At 45.9% G+C, this 17,741-nt stretch overlaps 1 protein-coding gene across 1 annotated transcript in view; it reads left to right on the forward strand.

Moving 5' to 3' along the window:
* Window positions 1-8,654, forward strand: part of Sh3rf2 (SH3 domain containing ring finger 2) — a 102,917-nt gene extending 94,263 nt beyond the window's left edge. Inside the window, exons 7-9 of the mRNA XM_055622738.1 lie at window positions 997-1,238; window positions 4,063-4,421; window positions 7,203-8,654. Coding sequence (XP_055478713.1) covers window positions 997-1,238; window positions 4,063-4,421; window positions 7,203-7,478 — 877 coding nt within the window. The 3' untranslated portion in view covers window positions 7,479-8,654. The remainder of the gene's footprint in view (window positions 1-996; window positions 1,239-4,062; window positions 4,422-7,202) is intronic.
* The last annotated feature ends 9,087 nt before the right edge of the window (window positions 8,655-17,741 follow it).

Genomic DNA, 17,741 nt, shown 5'->3' on the forward strand with positions numbered 1-17,741 from the left:
GTGTGTGTGTGTGTGTGTGTGTGTGTGTGTGTGTGTGTGTGTGTGTGTGTGTAAGGGAAGGCACCTGTATGTATGGGTGTGAAGGTCAGAGGTCAACTTCAAGTGTCATCCCTTTGGAATCATCCACCTTGTCTTTTGAGCCAGGGTCCCTCACTATGACCTAGAACTCAAGAGTTAAGCCAGGCTGGAGGGCCAGCAAACTCCCAAGAAATCTGCCTGTCTCTACCTCCCCTGAACTAGGATCACAAGATATACCAGCACAACTGGCTTTTTTCATATGGATGCTGGAGATTGAACTTAGGTCCTCATGGCTTCACAGCAAACGCTTTATCAACTGAGCTCTCTCTCCAGTCCCACAGGCTCTGTACATTCTTTACATCTATAAACCCGTGGCAATAATGATGCTCCCTCAGAAAACTGTTATAAAGAGCTCACATGAATAAGAGTGAAGTATCTGACCAGTGTCTGGTATACAGTAAGCACTCAACATGTGTTAGCCAAAATGACTAGAAGGAGTGCTGAAAGCATTGAGGCAGCCGTTCGACAAACACATTAATCAGCAGTACATGCAGAACACAGGGGCTGTAAAATAAGCCTTAAAAACCTCCACCTTCAACATGTTTCAGCATCTAGTGGGAAAGCTGCTGAATAAGCAATTGACTAAATGAACAAAATGAGGAAAGAGCAGTGGACTCATGTAAGACCAGTGCTGTGGCTTTGACCTGAGAGTGTGAGGTGAGGGGTGACTGGGGCCATACAAAAGAATGAAACTTGGGTGTTCATGTTCTACCAGGACCTCAGGAGCCCTTCTCCCTGCTGCCAGGACCCACATAGTTATTAAGATGAAGGGAATGGGGATCAACTTAGCCGCATCTGTGGATGACAATGGGGTGGGTAATTGAGAGGCTACCTTCATTTGGGGGAGCTGACTTTAAAAAAAAAATAGGAGTATTACTGAACATTTTCTTTCTCCATTTCTTCTCTTTTGAAAAATAGTTCAACAAGAAAGACATCTAGTTTTCCAGATTTCCGGAGCCCCACTCTCCTCCCCTCATGGGCGTTATCCACCTCCTCTGTGTCCTCCCAGGGTAGCCTTTCAGAAGGTAATCCCCAGCAAAGCCAACCCTTCAAATCTGTCTTTGTGCCCACTGCCGTAGTGAAGCCTGAGAGGAGCACACCTAGCCCAGGAACTTCGGGACAAGGGTCTCTTCGGAAAGGGCGGAGCAGCGTGAGAAAAAGTAAGTTGATGGCAGAGAAGCACTTGCTTAGAGCTAAATGATGGGGGTTCCAAGCTGAACACACCAGACGTTTTACACAAGGACGATGTGTTGGTTTTGGGCTCAGCCTCTGCAAAGAATAAGTCCCAAAGGGATGAGTGCTCTTATCGAGTGTAGCCCAGACCAAGTGAAGGCCACTGTCTGGGTCCATTTATACATACATGGTGAATGGTGTGATCCCAAGCTTAGCGGGATCTTGTAATTGGATTGTAGCCAAGGGGGTACTGCTTTTTATTTTTAGAAAAGGGGGATGGGTGATATTATAGGCTCAGTGTTCCTCAGACTCTGTTTCTAGGGACACCCCTGAGTGGGCAGGAGCTGCAGGTCAAAGATGAGATTCTGGAGACAGTACTAAAACCCACTATTTTCTATGTTATTGGTGTGACACACACAGAGAGGTTCTTCCTTAAAAGAGTATGCAAAGGCAAGACTCACACCCTGAACCCACCAGGTGTCCAAAGTCTTCAAGATCAATCAAGTCATCTGCCAGTCACACCCCCTGCTCTGTCCCATCACTCTTTTTCCCCCTCTATAACATTCCAAGCTGAAGGTGCAGCAGCGCGTGGCAGAGATGCCATTAACACCTTACTGTTAGCAGCGTCTCAGCATCTTAAACTTCTGCGTGATGTTTCCTTTGTGGGGATTCAAAAAAAGATCTTGAAAGCTTGCTGTACAAAAGAGCGTGATTTCCTTCCTGTCACAATCCAAGTGTAGCATGCTCCTTCATAAAGCCGGCCCTGTAGCCTCTTGTATGATCTCAACATATGAGTACACATGAGATGCAACACTGAACAGACAGAAGAGTAGTACAACAGACAGAATGCACAGGGAAAGTCCCCAAGAACAAAAGGAAATAAACGTCTTCACTTAGGCATGCCCAGTTTCTGTATCTCACGGCATGCATAGTCTCTTAAATGTACCTGCCTGTACCTACTGCCTGTACCTCCTGCTTCAACTTTCAGCCCTTCTTTTCTGCTGCCCCACCCAATTCACCATAATCGCCTTGTACAAGTTACCACCCTCTTTATAATAATAATTTATAATAATAATTACCCTCTGTTCTACAGTCTTAGTCTAGTACTCCTATCAGGTTTAACTAACAGACAAAATTAACAGACAACAATGCAATGTCTACCACTAATAAGCTCTCAAAAACATGGCTTTTAAAAAAGTTATTGGTAAATTAACTTTAATTATTAGTCAATAAATCACTTCCTTGCTGCTACAACTAGATTGTCTTTGGTCCATCTGCATTATGAGCTGGTTTAGGGTTGAAACATTCCCTCAGTGTAGACCACTTAGCATTGCAGAGAGTTGCATTCCGCTCATGCTAACTGGCTTTTTTTTTTCTTCACACCCTCTGTATTGTTGTGTAACTCTTGACTGACCTGGCGGCACTTTGGCCAATTGTGTTGTATGCACATGTAATAAGAGAGCATTAGACTTCGTGAAAGTTGGAAGCTGATAAACAGAAAGGCAAGAAGCCATATTTCCCACATACCCACAGGAACTAAGGACACATCTGTGTGGTATTGTTTTGCCTTCCCTAGTTCCAGAAGCTTTCCTTTATCCCTTTTCTCAAAGTGAGGCAGGTCAAGCTGTCAGTCTCCCCAAAAACCCACTCCACTCAAGCGGCCGTCGATGCGAAAACAAATGTCTAAACGGAAAGATCAGACTCAGCAACTGGCAGCGAGAGGGCAACAGGCAGCTGAGAACACACCTGTGTTCAGTGTCCATGCCTACTTCTTGCTCGGTGAAGTTTCACAACCACAACAGAGAATGTGAACTTGACTCAGGCTCTCAGTACTAGACACAAATGACTTTGGTTCAGTGTGTCCAAGAAGCATCAGGAAGATCTTGGATAATATGTGGTTCTCTAAACACTTGGAGAGCCTTTGAGAAATGACCTGCAATGCTTTCTCAACATTGAACTCTCCATCATTTCCCCAAAGGCAAGGAACCTCCATTCCCTTGGTCACCTATAGGATTTATGCCAATGAGATGGGACCTCCTCTTTAGGGCCTCTCAGGGAAGACTTTGGAGGAAAACCTGTCTCAGGAAGGCACAGACCCACACTGTCACTCTTCGGGTCATACTTTGGGCAGCACGATATGTTTCCCTTCATAGTAATGATAACCAGCAAACATCAGGCACTGTCTGGCAGTCTGTAGATCTTGTAAGACACAATGCACACTTTGCTCTGCCTGTCAGCCTTCACTGAGCAGGAAATAAACAGGGACAGTGAGCAAGGCTAACGTTCTGAGCTGCTGCCCCTCCTGCCATGCTTAAATTTCTATTATCAGTTTCTCCAGCAAGCAGATGGTCGAGTCCTCTCCCTGTGTTGCTTTCCTTCGGTTGTCTACTCACTTTGTGTTCCCTCATTCTTCTTCCTCTTTGGCCTGTCTGCCTGTGTCTGCTTCTCACTGTAGAACTCTGTGTGTCTGTTTCCCTAGCCATCCTACAGGGGAAAAGGAGAGAGATGGAAAAAGGAGAGAGAGAGAGAAATGTAAATTGAAGTAGTATTCCTTCAGACACCTCTCACGGCATTCAGTGAATCAGTTACCTGTTGCCAGCATCCCCAAACCACACACACACACACACACACACACACACACACACACACACAATCCCGTTTGAAAGACAGACCCCATGAGAGTATGAGCTCAGCCACATGAGAAAAGCACCTGTCTATCTCTGGTGGGATATCACGACACATTGCACACTCAACCCACATTCAAACTGTAGTCAGACATCCTCTTGCTGATATCTGCTCTGTCATCCCCAGATGGATCCCTGCAGAGACCAGTCCAGTCTGGGATCCCGGCTTTCATGGTGGGCCCCCTCAGGTGCAGTTCCACCATGGTGATCCAGCCTCAGAAGTTCCAGTTGGGTCAGCCACAGGAGATGACCCCTGCCCTAACGCCAATGACGGTGGACATTGGGCCTAAACCCATTTCCACTGGGGAGCCTGCCCTGACCTGCATCAACAAAGGTGCCAAGACCAGGGTCCACTCACCAGCCAGTTCTGTCATCATGGAAGGCAAAGAAATATCCATCAAGAGTGAGCCACCAGTCAAGCCGCCTGCATCTGCCCCACCCTCCATCCTAGTGAAACCAGAAAATTCAAAAAATGGAACTGAAAAGGTAAGAATGGAGTGACATTGGGACCCTGACTCTTTAGCCTCCCAGCTTTGCACATCATGAGATTGTCATGTTGGTGGACATTGCCAACCTTGCTGGCAGTCACCAATAAAATCTTCACATACAACAGCCCCCATCCCACTCACACCAGGTACACCTCCTCCTTGCTAGACACACTCCTCCTTCCCTCCATACATGCTTCTTTTGAGATCCAGAGACAGCCTGAAGAAAACATGGCTTGATTTGAATTACGGCTCTGATTAGGTGGTTCCAGCCAAAAACGCTTCACCTTTCTGGGGCTTTGTTTAATTATTCATTATTTATTTATTTGCCTAATCCATAGAAATAATAATATAGGGACTAAAGAGATAGCTGAGCAGTTAAGGTTGCTGCCCTTATAGAGGACTTGGATTCAGCTCCCAGCACGCCCACAACTCGAGTTCCAGGAGATATGATGCCTTTTCTGACCTCTGCAGGCACACACATGGTACACATACAGACATGCAAACAAAAGACACCTATACACATAAAACTAAAATAAATCAAAGCAGTGACCACACACAGGCTTGGAGATGTGATTAAATGATGTAAGACGTGTGAAGAGCTTACACGGGGCTTGACACGCACTTTTTCACCAGACGACAGAAACATTTCAGACACGGGAGAATTCAGATGACGTCAAAGTCACATCAGATGATAATTGTAACAGTTGACTTAATGTGCCCTCTGTGGCATCCACTGTCAGAGTTAACATCTAGTCTGGATACTTTTGCACTAGAAGGCATGGATTTTTTTTTTAATATCCTTGAAGCAAGAGAGATGATGAAAAGGAGAAGGTGACATTAAAGGGATCACATGATTTTCATCATCATCCTTCAGCTTACTGAGCATCACCACACCCATCAATCATGCCCCATACCAGCACCTGTACCACTATCCCACCATCACCCGTGCCCTACAAAACGGATGGGATGACGTTCCTTCCCATTTGCTAAGCCTTCACTAAATATGAAATACGCTAGCAGACACCGTGCACAGCGCTCGACGTGTTCCATCTCATTAAACCCTGACGACAATCCCGTAGGGCAGGGAGTATTTTCATTTTCATTTAGAGTGAGGAAACAGAAGCTTGGGGAGTTAACAACGTTGTGAAAAACCACATAGCTGACATCTGTATCTGTTCCAAAAGCCCAGGCTTTTCTGCTAAGCTTGTAAGGAAATGCATGCATAGAAAGGCACTCCTTAGCTCGGCCAGAACTGTATAGGCCCAGAGTTTCAGATCTTAGATTTCAAATGTTTGCTTTTAGGTTTAATTTTGGTTTTGAGACAGATTTTTTTTTCTATATCATTCAAGCTGGCCTCAAACTCATGACAGAAGCCTTGGGAGGGCTTCTTCCAGCTTCCAATGTTCATATAATCTAAAGGATTCCATGCCCTAGCTGTCCAATACTCCAAGTCATCAGAGACAGCCCCCAAACTCTGAAGTCATTTAGCAAGTCCCAAGAAACAGTGAGAAGCAAAAAGTATGGGACCTTTAGAGACAAAAAGGATAGAATTTCATGGAACAAAGAAACAATTCTCAGGAAGTAGCACAGAAAGAGACCTTTATTAAGCCCTGGAATAGTGACTGCCTAAAACAAACACCTGCAATTGCCAAGCAAGATGCATGACCACCTGGGAGCATGAGAGGAAGCCAAGTGAGGTGGGGCTTGAGGCAAACTGGAGACACAGTCTTATAAAAACAGGAGCTGCTCCTTAGCTCAGCCAGAATTGGTACCGGCCCAGAGTGCCGGATCTTAGATTTCAAATGTTTGCCTTTAGGTTTAATTTTGGTTTTGAGACAGATTTTTTTTTCACTATATTGTTCAAGCTATTCCCAAACTCTTAATGCCCTGGCCTTGGCCTCCAAATGCCTGTGCTACCACACTTGACTCTGAGTCTCTCATCTTTTAAAAGAACACATGAAATGCTGGTCTGCATATTCACCTCATGGTCTTACTGTATAGGGAAGTCAGTCAACATATGGAAGGCTAGATGGTAACAGCAGGAGACCAGGAACCAGCTCTGTGATGAACATTTTTAAAGTGTTATGGAGACTCAGACTGGGATCATCAGTAGAGCTCATGAAGAAAAGCCTAACTTGAGAGAGACCTCAAGGAAAAGCAGAGGGAATAGAGGAAAGGTTGACTGTGTATTTCCAGAGACCTATTTTCCAAAACCACGGCCAACCCTGTTTCTCCCAAATTATTCATTCTTATTCTTTTTTTAATGTATTTATATTTACTTTATGTTCATTGGTGTTTTGACTGCATGTGTACCTGTATGAGGGTGTCAGATCCCCTGTAACTGGAGTTACAGACAGTTGCGAGCTGCCATGTGGGTGCTGGCAATGGAACCCAGGTCCTTTGGAAGATCAGTCAGTGCTCTTAACCACTGAGGCATCTCTCCAGCCCCATTTACTCTTATTCTTAAATCCTTCTGACTCAAGAAAGGCCTTCCATTACATGCTCCTCCACTGCCTCCGAAGCTTACTCTTCTCCCACCACAGCAGTGTTTACAGTTTCCTGTTGGGCAGGGTGGGTTTGTTCACTCTCAGATCAACAGCACCTGACACGGTACATTACATCGTGCATAGAAGACACAAATACTTGCTGAATGCACACAACATGAATGAGGCATTTTGAGTGAAAACAACTGTAGAGCAAAGCACATAAATCCTATCATCAAAGGGCTGGGGGCAGATCACACATCTCATCCGTGGTCCTTTGTTCTTCTATTTTACAGCAAGTCAAAACGGTGAGATTTCAGAATTACAGCCCTCCTCCCAGCAAACATTATGCCTCCCAAGCCACCTCTAGAAAGCTGGAACAGCCAGCCACCTTGAAAGGGCCGCAGCCTGAAGCGCCCCCGTCTGCAGCAGGGATGACCGTTCTATTTGCCCACCGAAGTGGCTCTCACTCTGGACAACAGACAGACCTTCGGAGGAAGTCAGCTTTTGGCAAGACCCTGACCTCAGCGCCCACTGCTGCAGCCACACAGACCGTGCTTCCCAGTAAATGACTCTTCAAGTGGCTTTTCTTAAGACACAAGAGGTGAATGGCATGTAAATACAGTCTGCCTCCACTACACACATCCTGCTGTTCCTTGATCTCCCGTTTGAAACCCACAGGAATGAGAAAGCAGGAGTTCCGAGGCTGGCCTTCTTTCTTTTAGCTCTGGCTGTCCTGGAACTCACTCTGCAGAGCAGGCTGCCCTTGAACTCAGAGATTAGTGTGCACCACCACTGCCCAGAGCATTTCTAAACTTAGTGATTTAATACAGCCAAGCCCACTGCTTGGGCCAAAGGATGGGGAAGGTGTCAGTGGTGACCGCTCTTCCTCTGTGCTCAATGTATCCTCAGCCAGCCAGAGTATGGCTGTGGTGAAATTGCTCTCAGGGCATCTTTAACCTTGTCGCCATCTCCCTCTCTTCTCATCACACTACAACAGCCTCTGCCTTCTGAGGCCACAGCTTCTTCATTCCCACACAGTCATAACTCCAGTGGCAAAGAGAGAATTTGGGGGAATGGTATGAGATGGACATTTTGAACATTCTGCGGACCCACCCAAACTGAAGAGGGTTACTTCCTGCGTTTGCTGCAAATGAGGCCAGAGGGAATGCTGACTACCAAATGCCAAGAGATCGTCATCCGTTACGCTTCTTGGCCTGTTTCTTCCCATATATTGTACACAGTGGATACAGGGAGCATGGAAAGGCAGATAAGGGATATGTATGCTAGTACAGACTTTTCATCCTTTCCCTCAAAGCAAAATGTGCGTGAAAGCAACCTTGAATGGGCAGTGAGTTTAGATCTGTATTCTGCTTGCATTCCAACATTTCTGCCCTCCCTGGTTCCTAGCCCTTTAAAGCAGATGACTAGTTTCCCCTTTAGGACAATGGGGGCAGGGGAGGGGAGGGATGGGTAAATCCTGGAGGAGAGCTGTTACCAAAGGAAGTAGACAGAGAAGGATGGAGAAGTAGAGAGACGGGAGGAATAAAGGAAGACTCATGCATGAAACAAATATAGACGAGAAGGAGGGATGAATGAACGTCTCAGGGAAGGATATAAAGCAGGTGGTGTGGAAGCACTGTCTACCTCGCTGACAGAAGAGGGAAAGAGACAAGAGTCTGCCATGGAGAAAGGGCCCAAACCAGGTGACTCGGCACGGATGCACTGGACTGAGCAGGTCCAGCCAAGGAGCCTTGCGTGCGGGGGGGGGGGGGGGGGGGGGGCGGGGGGGGGGAGGCAGCTCTGAGAGGCAGCGCCATGCTCTAAGACATCCCATTAGTTCTCATTAAATGTAATTGTCGTGACTTAACATTCATCTCATGCCCATCAATGTGGACACTTTGATGCATAAATGCCATTTGCTACTAAGGCTGGGTACCACTTTAAAAAAAAAAAGGCAGGTCTAATTAGACGTTTCCCAAAGACAGTTCTTGCAGGGCTCTGGATTTCAAACATGCATCTTTTACCCACCTACACACTTGGCAAACTGAATTATCTGTAGGCTTTTCTAGGCATTAACGGAATAAAATGAAACCATAATCCTGCCAAGGAATACGACATATGTGCCGGAGTCTTGGAACTGGTGGAGTCCACCGTAGCATGTTGTTCTTGCCTTTCTGTAAGATAAGTGTGACTCAGGTATAGGTCATGAAATCAGCATACTCAGTTCTGCCTTCTTGAACTCAGGACAGCCCTCCACATGAAGATGCAAGGCAGTCACAAGGACAGAAACACACCATGATTTGTCTAAGTATGAAGACTGTGTCTCACCCTTACCCCCAAAAGCATTCTCATTAGGTCCAGCCAGAGCGGCAGACCATTAGATGTCTAGCTCATTCTTCAGTGGTGACAGGTCCAGTTCGTTGAGTTTTAATGTTCGTGGCTATCAAGCAGGCTGCTTAAAGGACAACAGAGAGGCATGCCTAGGAAAAGGAAATAACTTGGAACATGAAACTCTGTATACTGCCGTGCACACTGTACACTATCTGGACAGGTAACAGCCCTAAGAAATTAGCATGCTTCCAAGGACTACCACCACCCCCCAGCACCAAACCTTTCATCCATTCCCAGAACTGAATGCCTCGCAAAGCATATCACATCTTGTAGTGCTTTGTGAGCGCTTGGACAAGATGGGCTGACAAGATTGCCGAATATCAGTTTCATGAGCGCCTTTCACTCCTTTGTTCTAGCCACATGAGGCAGGGATACGAACCCCAACTATCTGATAGCAAAGCCCAGCTGGGGACTGTAGTGTTATGAACCAAAAGACCACTGTTGAGTCCAGAACAATGAGAGTTCCAACTGCTACAAGGCAATATAGTGCAGTTTTGGTTACAAATTCAGACAAGGCCAGCAGGCTCTGCTGGACATAGAATTCAGGTTTTCATCTATCACTTTCTAGACAGGCTATCCTGCTTAATCAGGCAGATTTTACTTTGCATAAATAGGGTAATAATGCCAGCCTAACTGGAGTATTGTGGTGGTTACCTAAGATAATAAAACAACTTAAACAGTGCTTAATGGTTCCTTACAAATGCTGGACTTGATTGTTGTTGTTGTTGATGATGATGTTATTTATGTTGTTGTTGTTTTTAACAGCACTGATGGACATGGTGGCTTATGGTACCTTTAAACACAGGACTTGAGGGAGGGGGTGGCAGAGGCAGGAGGATCTCTAGTATACATAGCAAGTTCCAGACTAGCCAAGGCTACATAGTGAGACCCTGTCTCAAAATAATACAACAAAAAATAGGACTTTAAAACCTCAGATGGGAATTTTTAAAACAAAGATCTGTCCAGCACTGTGCAGTTAAAAGGAAATCCACACAGCCTGTTCTCTGAGGTCAGAACACAGTCTGCATCCTGAAGGAAAAGCAAGAGTCACAATGAGCAAGGGAGAAATGGTCTTCCAGGTAGACAGAAAGCTTTAGCAATTGGGCTTAAATGGAGCAATCAAGCCACATTCCATTGACAAATCTACTCCTTAGTAGAACATAACAGAGACCCAATACTCCAAGTCTGAAGGGAAAATTTTCTCCTGTACATGCAAACCTCCCAACTAAGACTCGGAAGCCCTGGAAGGTGCCCCAATGCTTCAGGCTCAGTCCCTGCCACCAAAGGGGTTAATGGTAGGATTTGTTTAAAGGAAATGGGAGGACAGCTAAGAGATGACAGTGGGCCATCACCACCCAAGGACCATCCTGAGAAAAGGAACTAAGCAGCATCAGGATCCTCCAACAGAGCTCATCTTCCTTTTTTGCACCCTCACCCCTCACCTTTCACCCATCTCCAAAATAGGCCTCTTAGAGCAGAAGAATCTGAAGTAGTGTTGACTTGGTGAGTCTAGAAACTGACACAATGACTCTTGAATCTGGGCATCTCTTGAAAACTCGGAATGTTAGTCCACACCAGGTCAACTTCCTGGTGCCCCTGCAGCCTGAAACAGCTGGGTCAGGATCGAGTCAACAAATTAGCCACGGATCTGTCAGCTTGCCAATCCCACAGGCTTGCTCCTCTCATGCACACAATCCATTTAGACACACTTGCCCCTCGGACTCCATCTCTCAAGTCATAACCCCTTCCAAAGTTAGAGCTGAGTCACTAAAGATTAGTTGTCCAGGAATTCTTGGATAGTGGTCTTGATCTGGACTTTGGGAGTCCTATTCAGTGATCTTTAGGTGAAAACCAGGCTCTCTTTAGTTTTTAACAAGCCCTCATCCACAATGGCTCAGAAGCAGATAAGATAAGAGGGTTTCATCTACCTCTGTTACGGGCAGAATAGAAATGACATTCAGTAGGAGCATGCCTGGATGGTTTTTTGAATATTGAAATCAGTCTGTACTAACAATTGAGTTGAAGGTGCCCAAAGCTCTTTGTATCTTCTCCCCATCCCACAGTCACATTCCCCCCCCCCCAGATCCTTCTCCTCCACTCTACCGCCCAGCAGCTAAACAGATGCCTGAAGATCTCTACCATAAAGCCCTTCCTCATTCTGACTGGTTAGTGCCTATGTCTGGTTACTGAAAGCCTGACTGTTGCCCTATGAAACAGAACAGGGCCAATGAGGTCACTCAAAAACAGAGAACACTGCCAGAAAGCCTTGGATTCTTCCCAACTCTGTCCTGGCTCAGGAAAGAAGATGACTGGGTGAAGATGTCCTCCACGGAGCCTGCCTCCTCCGGCTAACACTCCCATAAGCAATGCTTGTGTGCTTCCCAGCTCCTCCTCACGCACGGTATTGGCAGGTGTAGAAATCGTTTGCCTCTAAGAGATCACCAGACAGCCCCTGTGATCCTTTCACCCCTGGCAGCCACAGGCCTGCCACACAGCTCTGGACTCCTTCCCTGGGAAATGAGGAGCTGAGACAAGAGGAACAGCAAATATGCCCTCACAGCTCTGCTGCCAAGATCACACATGTAACAAACTGGCCTGAGCTCAGAGCCATTGATGCTTCCCTTGTTTATGCCTTGAAAGACTCCAGTCTTCCCTTTTGTTGAGATAAGAGAATATTCACAGTTCTGGCAGCTTCTGACATGACTACGAAAGACTACTGCTTAGGGGATGCGTTTAAGAGGAAGGACTGGTCTAGTTGACGCTGAAGATTGTGCTGCAGGTTGGTGTCATTGGGAATAAATCACACAAGGACATTTTGCTTAAAATAGAGCAATCGTAAATGATCAAACTGTCTGCCAGAGTTATGTCCTAGACCAGAGCAGAAACAAAATGTTCCCAGGAGCCCTCAGTCCACTGATCTACACTTTGACAAATATGAAACTGCAGAGGTGGTACCCAGGGTACACCTTCAAATCAAACACCAGGAAAGTGGGGAACAGGAAACAGTGTGCCACACAGTGAGTTATCCATCAGTCATGTTTACAACAGGCTTTAGGAGAAGTGACAGGGACATACTAGTTAACAGGAGGCAAAAATATATACAGCCCTCATGGTGTGTGATTTCTTGATGTTCCTCAATTGGGGGCTTCTCTTGCTATTTCTCTTTTTAATTATCAAATGTTACATATATATATATATATATATATATATATATATATATATATGACATATACTGAAACAGTTTTATGAATACATGACATCATAAAACAGCTATATCTGATACATAGCTTTTTAAAGAACAGGAATTGTCAATGCTATTGGGGTCCTACTGTGACTCTCCCCTCCACCATCCCTCCCAAGCACAGTCCTGAACTCCACACTTATCTTTGCATTGTGATGTTCCCACACTTGGGCTGTATGGAATTCTCACACACTCCTTGCAGAGGTGCTCAGTAAACAGTCAAGTGAACGATGCAACACTGTGCTGTAAACATTTTGAGTGTTTGCAACCCCATCTGGCTCCTGCCACTGGGATTCCATCGCTTTGATATTCTGCTGGGAACAAATTAACTGATGTGTGTGATTTTGACATGATGCTAGCTACAGGGATTTCTCAAGAACTCTTCCAAGAACAGCTGTTTGTTGACTCTAAGTTGAGACTATCCCTAAACTGTTAGAGGATGAGATTTTTTTTTTTGGCACCTCCTTTCTGAGCCTTTGCCTTGTACCTCTTAGTAGCCAACTATGGAAACCAAAACTGGCTTGTGGGAATCTGAAACTGAAAGTATCTTGGTGCTGCTGAGATGATGCTGATGACAATGACAATGAGACAATGGCAATGCTGAGATCCATTATGAGGACAACAATGACAAATGCCCATAAGAATCCTGTGAAGTATGAGAAAACATCTATTTTGGTTCCTAAACTGCAGATCAGAAAAGTGAGTTTTATAATGTGTAGTTCCCTGTGAAAAGTCACAAAATCAGTTGGGTGTGGAGTAGAAGCTAAAAAGCAAAAACAAACAAAAAGCATCTAATGAGATAATTGCCATCATTTACTCAGCACTTACAGCATGGCAAGGGCTTTACATGTTTCATACATTCCTCTAAATCGAGCCTATCCTACGACAGTTGTTGCTTTGGTATCATGCCATTGTAGAGAGTGGAATTAGGGCTCAGAGCTCAAATGACTTATTCAAGGCCACAAGGACTACAATCCATAACTCCACCCCCAAACCTCAATCAAATCACAGCCTCCCTTTGCTTCAACAGCAGCTATAAAACATTCTTCTAACGTGGTTGAAGTTGGGAAAGATAGAGCAAGATCATTAGGATTAGGTCAGAGACAGGCAGGGGGGTACATCTCTACAGGTAAAGCTTCCCAGAAAAAAAAAAAATTGAAGTAAGATTTTGTCCAAGAGGCAGGAGTGAGATGTGGCAGTGGAGGAAGAGCAATGAGCATGGCTGCCTTCTAAGGAGTCCTGGCTGGAAGGAAGTGGAAGTTATCTGAGAGGTCTCTGCCCAAAGAAGGGAAAACTATCTCTTCTGTGCAAGCTGCCAGCCACAGCCAAGTGCGTGAAACAGAATGGACATCAAAGCACAATGGTCACTTTGATTTCCCAAATCACTACCCTCTCCCTGATATTCTGGTTTTTGCCTGTCCTTACACTAAACAACACAAAGCAGATCCCCAGACAAGAAAGAATTCGATTTCCATAGTAATCCTATTTTCATCTCCTCCGGGAACAAGATGGATCATGGAGGTGCCATCTTCCAGTGTTCCATGCCCGCTTTTATACACAGTTCAAAGGCAGCCCCCACAGATGCAAGCTGTGGGCGCTGCTGATGGACAACAACTGCAGCCTGGTAAGGACAGAGAGGATGCGGCCAGGACCCAGGGAGAAAGCAAGAGGCACTTTGTTCATGGTGGGCAGTTTGTGTGGACACCCTGGAGCCCATGCTAGCTTGATGGCCAGACTTAATGGGGGCCACTGTGACGTCAGGGTTTGACTGCCATAGATCACCTCGGGTCTTAGATGCCAGAAGCGTCCTAAGTGCCTTCCCATGAAAATAGAGACTCCTGGACCACATGATGAGATTGTCAAAGCTCTTTACTGGCATTCAGGAGACCCATACAAATAAGCACCCAGGAAGCCTAAAGAGACAGCTATGGAATGCAAGTAAAAAGAGTGCTGTCTTTGAACGGCCTGGTGGGGATTAAACAAGGCAATGGGCCCAATGTCATTAGCACTGTGCCCAGCGCACAGAAAGCACTCTATAATGCTGTCACTATTATCCACATGCATTTTTTCATCTAATCCTCAGAACCATCCATGAGTTAAGTACCAGCTTCCCTCTTCACAGATCAAACAACTGAAAGAGATAAACCATTCGTTCACGTAAGGTCACAGTTAGGGAGCAGCAGGCAACCTCCTTTTACCTCTCAGATAAGCCGGTGAATATATGAGGCTCACAGTCAAAGGACAGTTATTCTGAAATCTGTTTTATGCCATTGCCCTCACCAGTCTTTTCCAGTTATCTCTGCTCCATCACCACCCCATCTGTTGGAGTTTTAATGTTTAGGGTTGTCTGTAGCTCCGAATATAGCTAGTAGGGTCACTGGTCATGTCTACGCTAGAGACTTGAAGCTTTTAGGGCTGACAAGACTTATGAAATGTTCATTCTGGTTTGCAATAGGTCTGACAGAACAAGCCTCCAACTGGTTGAAGATTTTAACAGAAGCTCCTCCTCTTTGGTGCCAAATGACACACTCTGTAGCTCAGAAAATGCGTGTGCTCATTAGTCAACCCCTGCTGGACATGCCACCGTGGCCTATGGGATCTGGGCCACAATTGTTGTCATCCTTTTCCCACTTAGAGCCAGAACACTTGCTTCCCATGTAAAAACCAATGTTATTTCACCCACTAATTTTTTTTCATTCAATTGAGCACCTACTGTGTGCCAGGAGTTGTTGTACAGTGCTGGGACGCCACAGTAAACATCAGGCAAGCTTTCCACACCCATGAATGGAGCAAAGAGTAAACACACACAACTGTGAGCAGCTCAGAGGGCAAGAAGGAAGCAGAGAGATGGGACAGAGTATAGCTGAGAGGTGGGAGCAGTGTTACCAGGGAAGGTGTCTCCAAGAAGGTGACATCTAAATTGAAATGTAAAAGCTGGGAAGGAGTCAGAGGTGCAGCATGGAGAAGAGAGCAGGAGTAACCTCACAGTGCCAGGAAGCTCCCAGGCTGGGTTCCACTGAGCACTCTCCATTCAGCAAGCACCTTTGATCATGCAGTAATGATATATTTTGGGACAGGCTCTCTATATGTAATCCAGGCCATCCTAGAACTCTGTATGTAAACCAAGGCGGCCTTGAACTCACAAAGATCTACCTGACTCTACCTGCTCAGTTCTGGAATTAAAGGTGGACACCACTACCAATTGACTGCAGAAATTATTTCTTAAAAGGACAGTGTGAAAGGAGATGGATCCTCTTTCCTGACCAGAAAGACCTCTGGAGGAGGGACGGACCCGGGAGATGCTTCTTGAGTTACCACGGCAACACAAAGGTTGCGACCCTGTCCTTTGCCCCAACCTCCACCCAACTCTGGTCACCAACTCTACACGAGGCGTGGCTTAGGCACCTGAATTCTAGAACTTCAGGGTCTTAGGTGCTCATTTCCCAAAGGAACCATCTCTCATGGCTCTTTAAGGCAATGTCTGCACAACTCTGTTAGGGGTGGGGTCAAAAACCCCTAAATGGTGATTTAGAATTGTGTAAACAGGCATGATTTTTTTTTTTTTTATGTCTGTAAGGGTGTCAGTTCCCCTGGAACTGGAGTTACAGACAGTGGTGATCTGCCATGTGGGTGCTGGGAATTGAACCTGGGTCCTCTGGAAGAGCAGCCAGTGCTCTTAACCTCTGAGTTGATCTCTCCAGCCCCAGGCATGAATTCTTATCATTAGGATGAATTGTTGAAGTTCCCCACCCACCAATGCACTCAGAAAATACTCAGTAGAGTCTCTGCTCTTTTCTGCCTTTCTTCTTTTCTCTCTTCCTTTTTCTCTTTCCCTCTCTGGCATCGCACATAGAGCCTGGGCTGCTGAACTGGAAAATCTGGATTGTATACAAAATATGACTTCCTGTGTAACTTTGACAATTCTCTCATTGATGTAGCAGAACTAACAATAAAGGCTGTGTGTGTGTGTGTGTGTGTGTGTGTGTGTGTGTGTGTGTGTGTGTGCCTGGCTGCTGTTATTTCTGTTTTATAAATTAAAATGTATCATTGTAAGAACTCCCGGAAACAAACGGGGGGGGGGGGGAGGTTCTCTTTAATGGCAAAAGGAACTCTAGTTAGACGTGTAAGGATCCAACACTTGGTGATCGGCTCCCATGTACAGGATTTACCATTCTTTAATCAAGAAACGAGGTCATGATGGGGCCTTCAAGGAGCCCCTTACATTTATGATAATATGTTTGAGCCAATAACTCTAGAACCACTGCTATGGGCCCGTCTTCTGTGTGCATTACTTGACTGTTTAAAATTCTCCCCACTATCACAAAGCACTATCACCATCTTCGTGGTACCAACAAGGAATCTTCGGACCACAGGGATGAATAGCCACCAGGTCACGGGTTGGTGACTGATGGAGTTTAGGGGAAAATAAGAAGCAATCTGAATCCAGTGCGTGGCTGCTAACTGCTCACCACCTCATCTAAACGGTCAGTGAAAAGCTAGCCTCAGACATTGGGGCCTTCTTCTTCAGGTTTGTCTTTTGTGCACTCAATAAAGAAAAGAATTACTACCTGCCTAATCCAGAAAGCCCTGGCCTGTAGTGCTAACACGGGCAGCTTCGCAGTCCTTCCCAATTCTAACCTAGAAACAAACACTGCTCCTCTATTAATGGGGTTTTCCGGCGCCTATTAAAATGTCAATTGCTCTCAGGGTCAGAATTCTTTCTACATCATTTGGTACAACCTGGAATGTCAGGTCAATGCGTCAGTGACCTTCCCTTCACAGTCCTTCCTTATGGCTCTCCCGGGCCTCTCAGAAAGACAGTCTCCCCGCCCCCCCGCCCCCCTTGCCCCCCAGCTGACACCTGGACTGATAAGCGGGTCACAGTGGACCTTTTCTGGCCTGGGGGCAGCTGGCCCTTTACTGACAGAAGCCCAACACGGATGCAGGTACCACGTGCGAGAAAGGATGCGCCTGAGACTACTGAGTTCCCTAAGAACTAAAATTCGCCCAGTGTGTGTTGGGGGTGGGGGAGGGGTGCGTGTCTTTAATTCTATGACTCAGAAGGCAGAGGCAGCCGGCTCGCTCTGAATTCGAGGCTATCCTGGTCTACAAAGCGAGTTCTGGGACAGCCAGGGCTACACAGAGAAACTGTGGAGAAAAAAAAAAAGTGAAGACAAAATGACATCAAGTCCAGGGCGAC

Source organism: Psammomys obesus, unplaced genomic scaffold (assembly GCF_907164565.1).
Source record: "Psammomys obesus unplaced genomic scaffold, mPsaObe1.curated_primary_1811, whole genome shotgun sequence".
NCBI classification, from domain to species: Eukaryota; Metazoa; Chordata; class Mammalia; order Rodentia; family Muridae; genus Psammomys; species Psammomys obesus.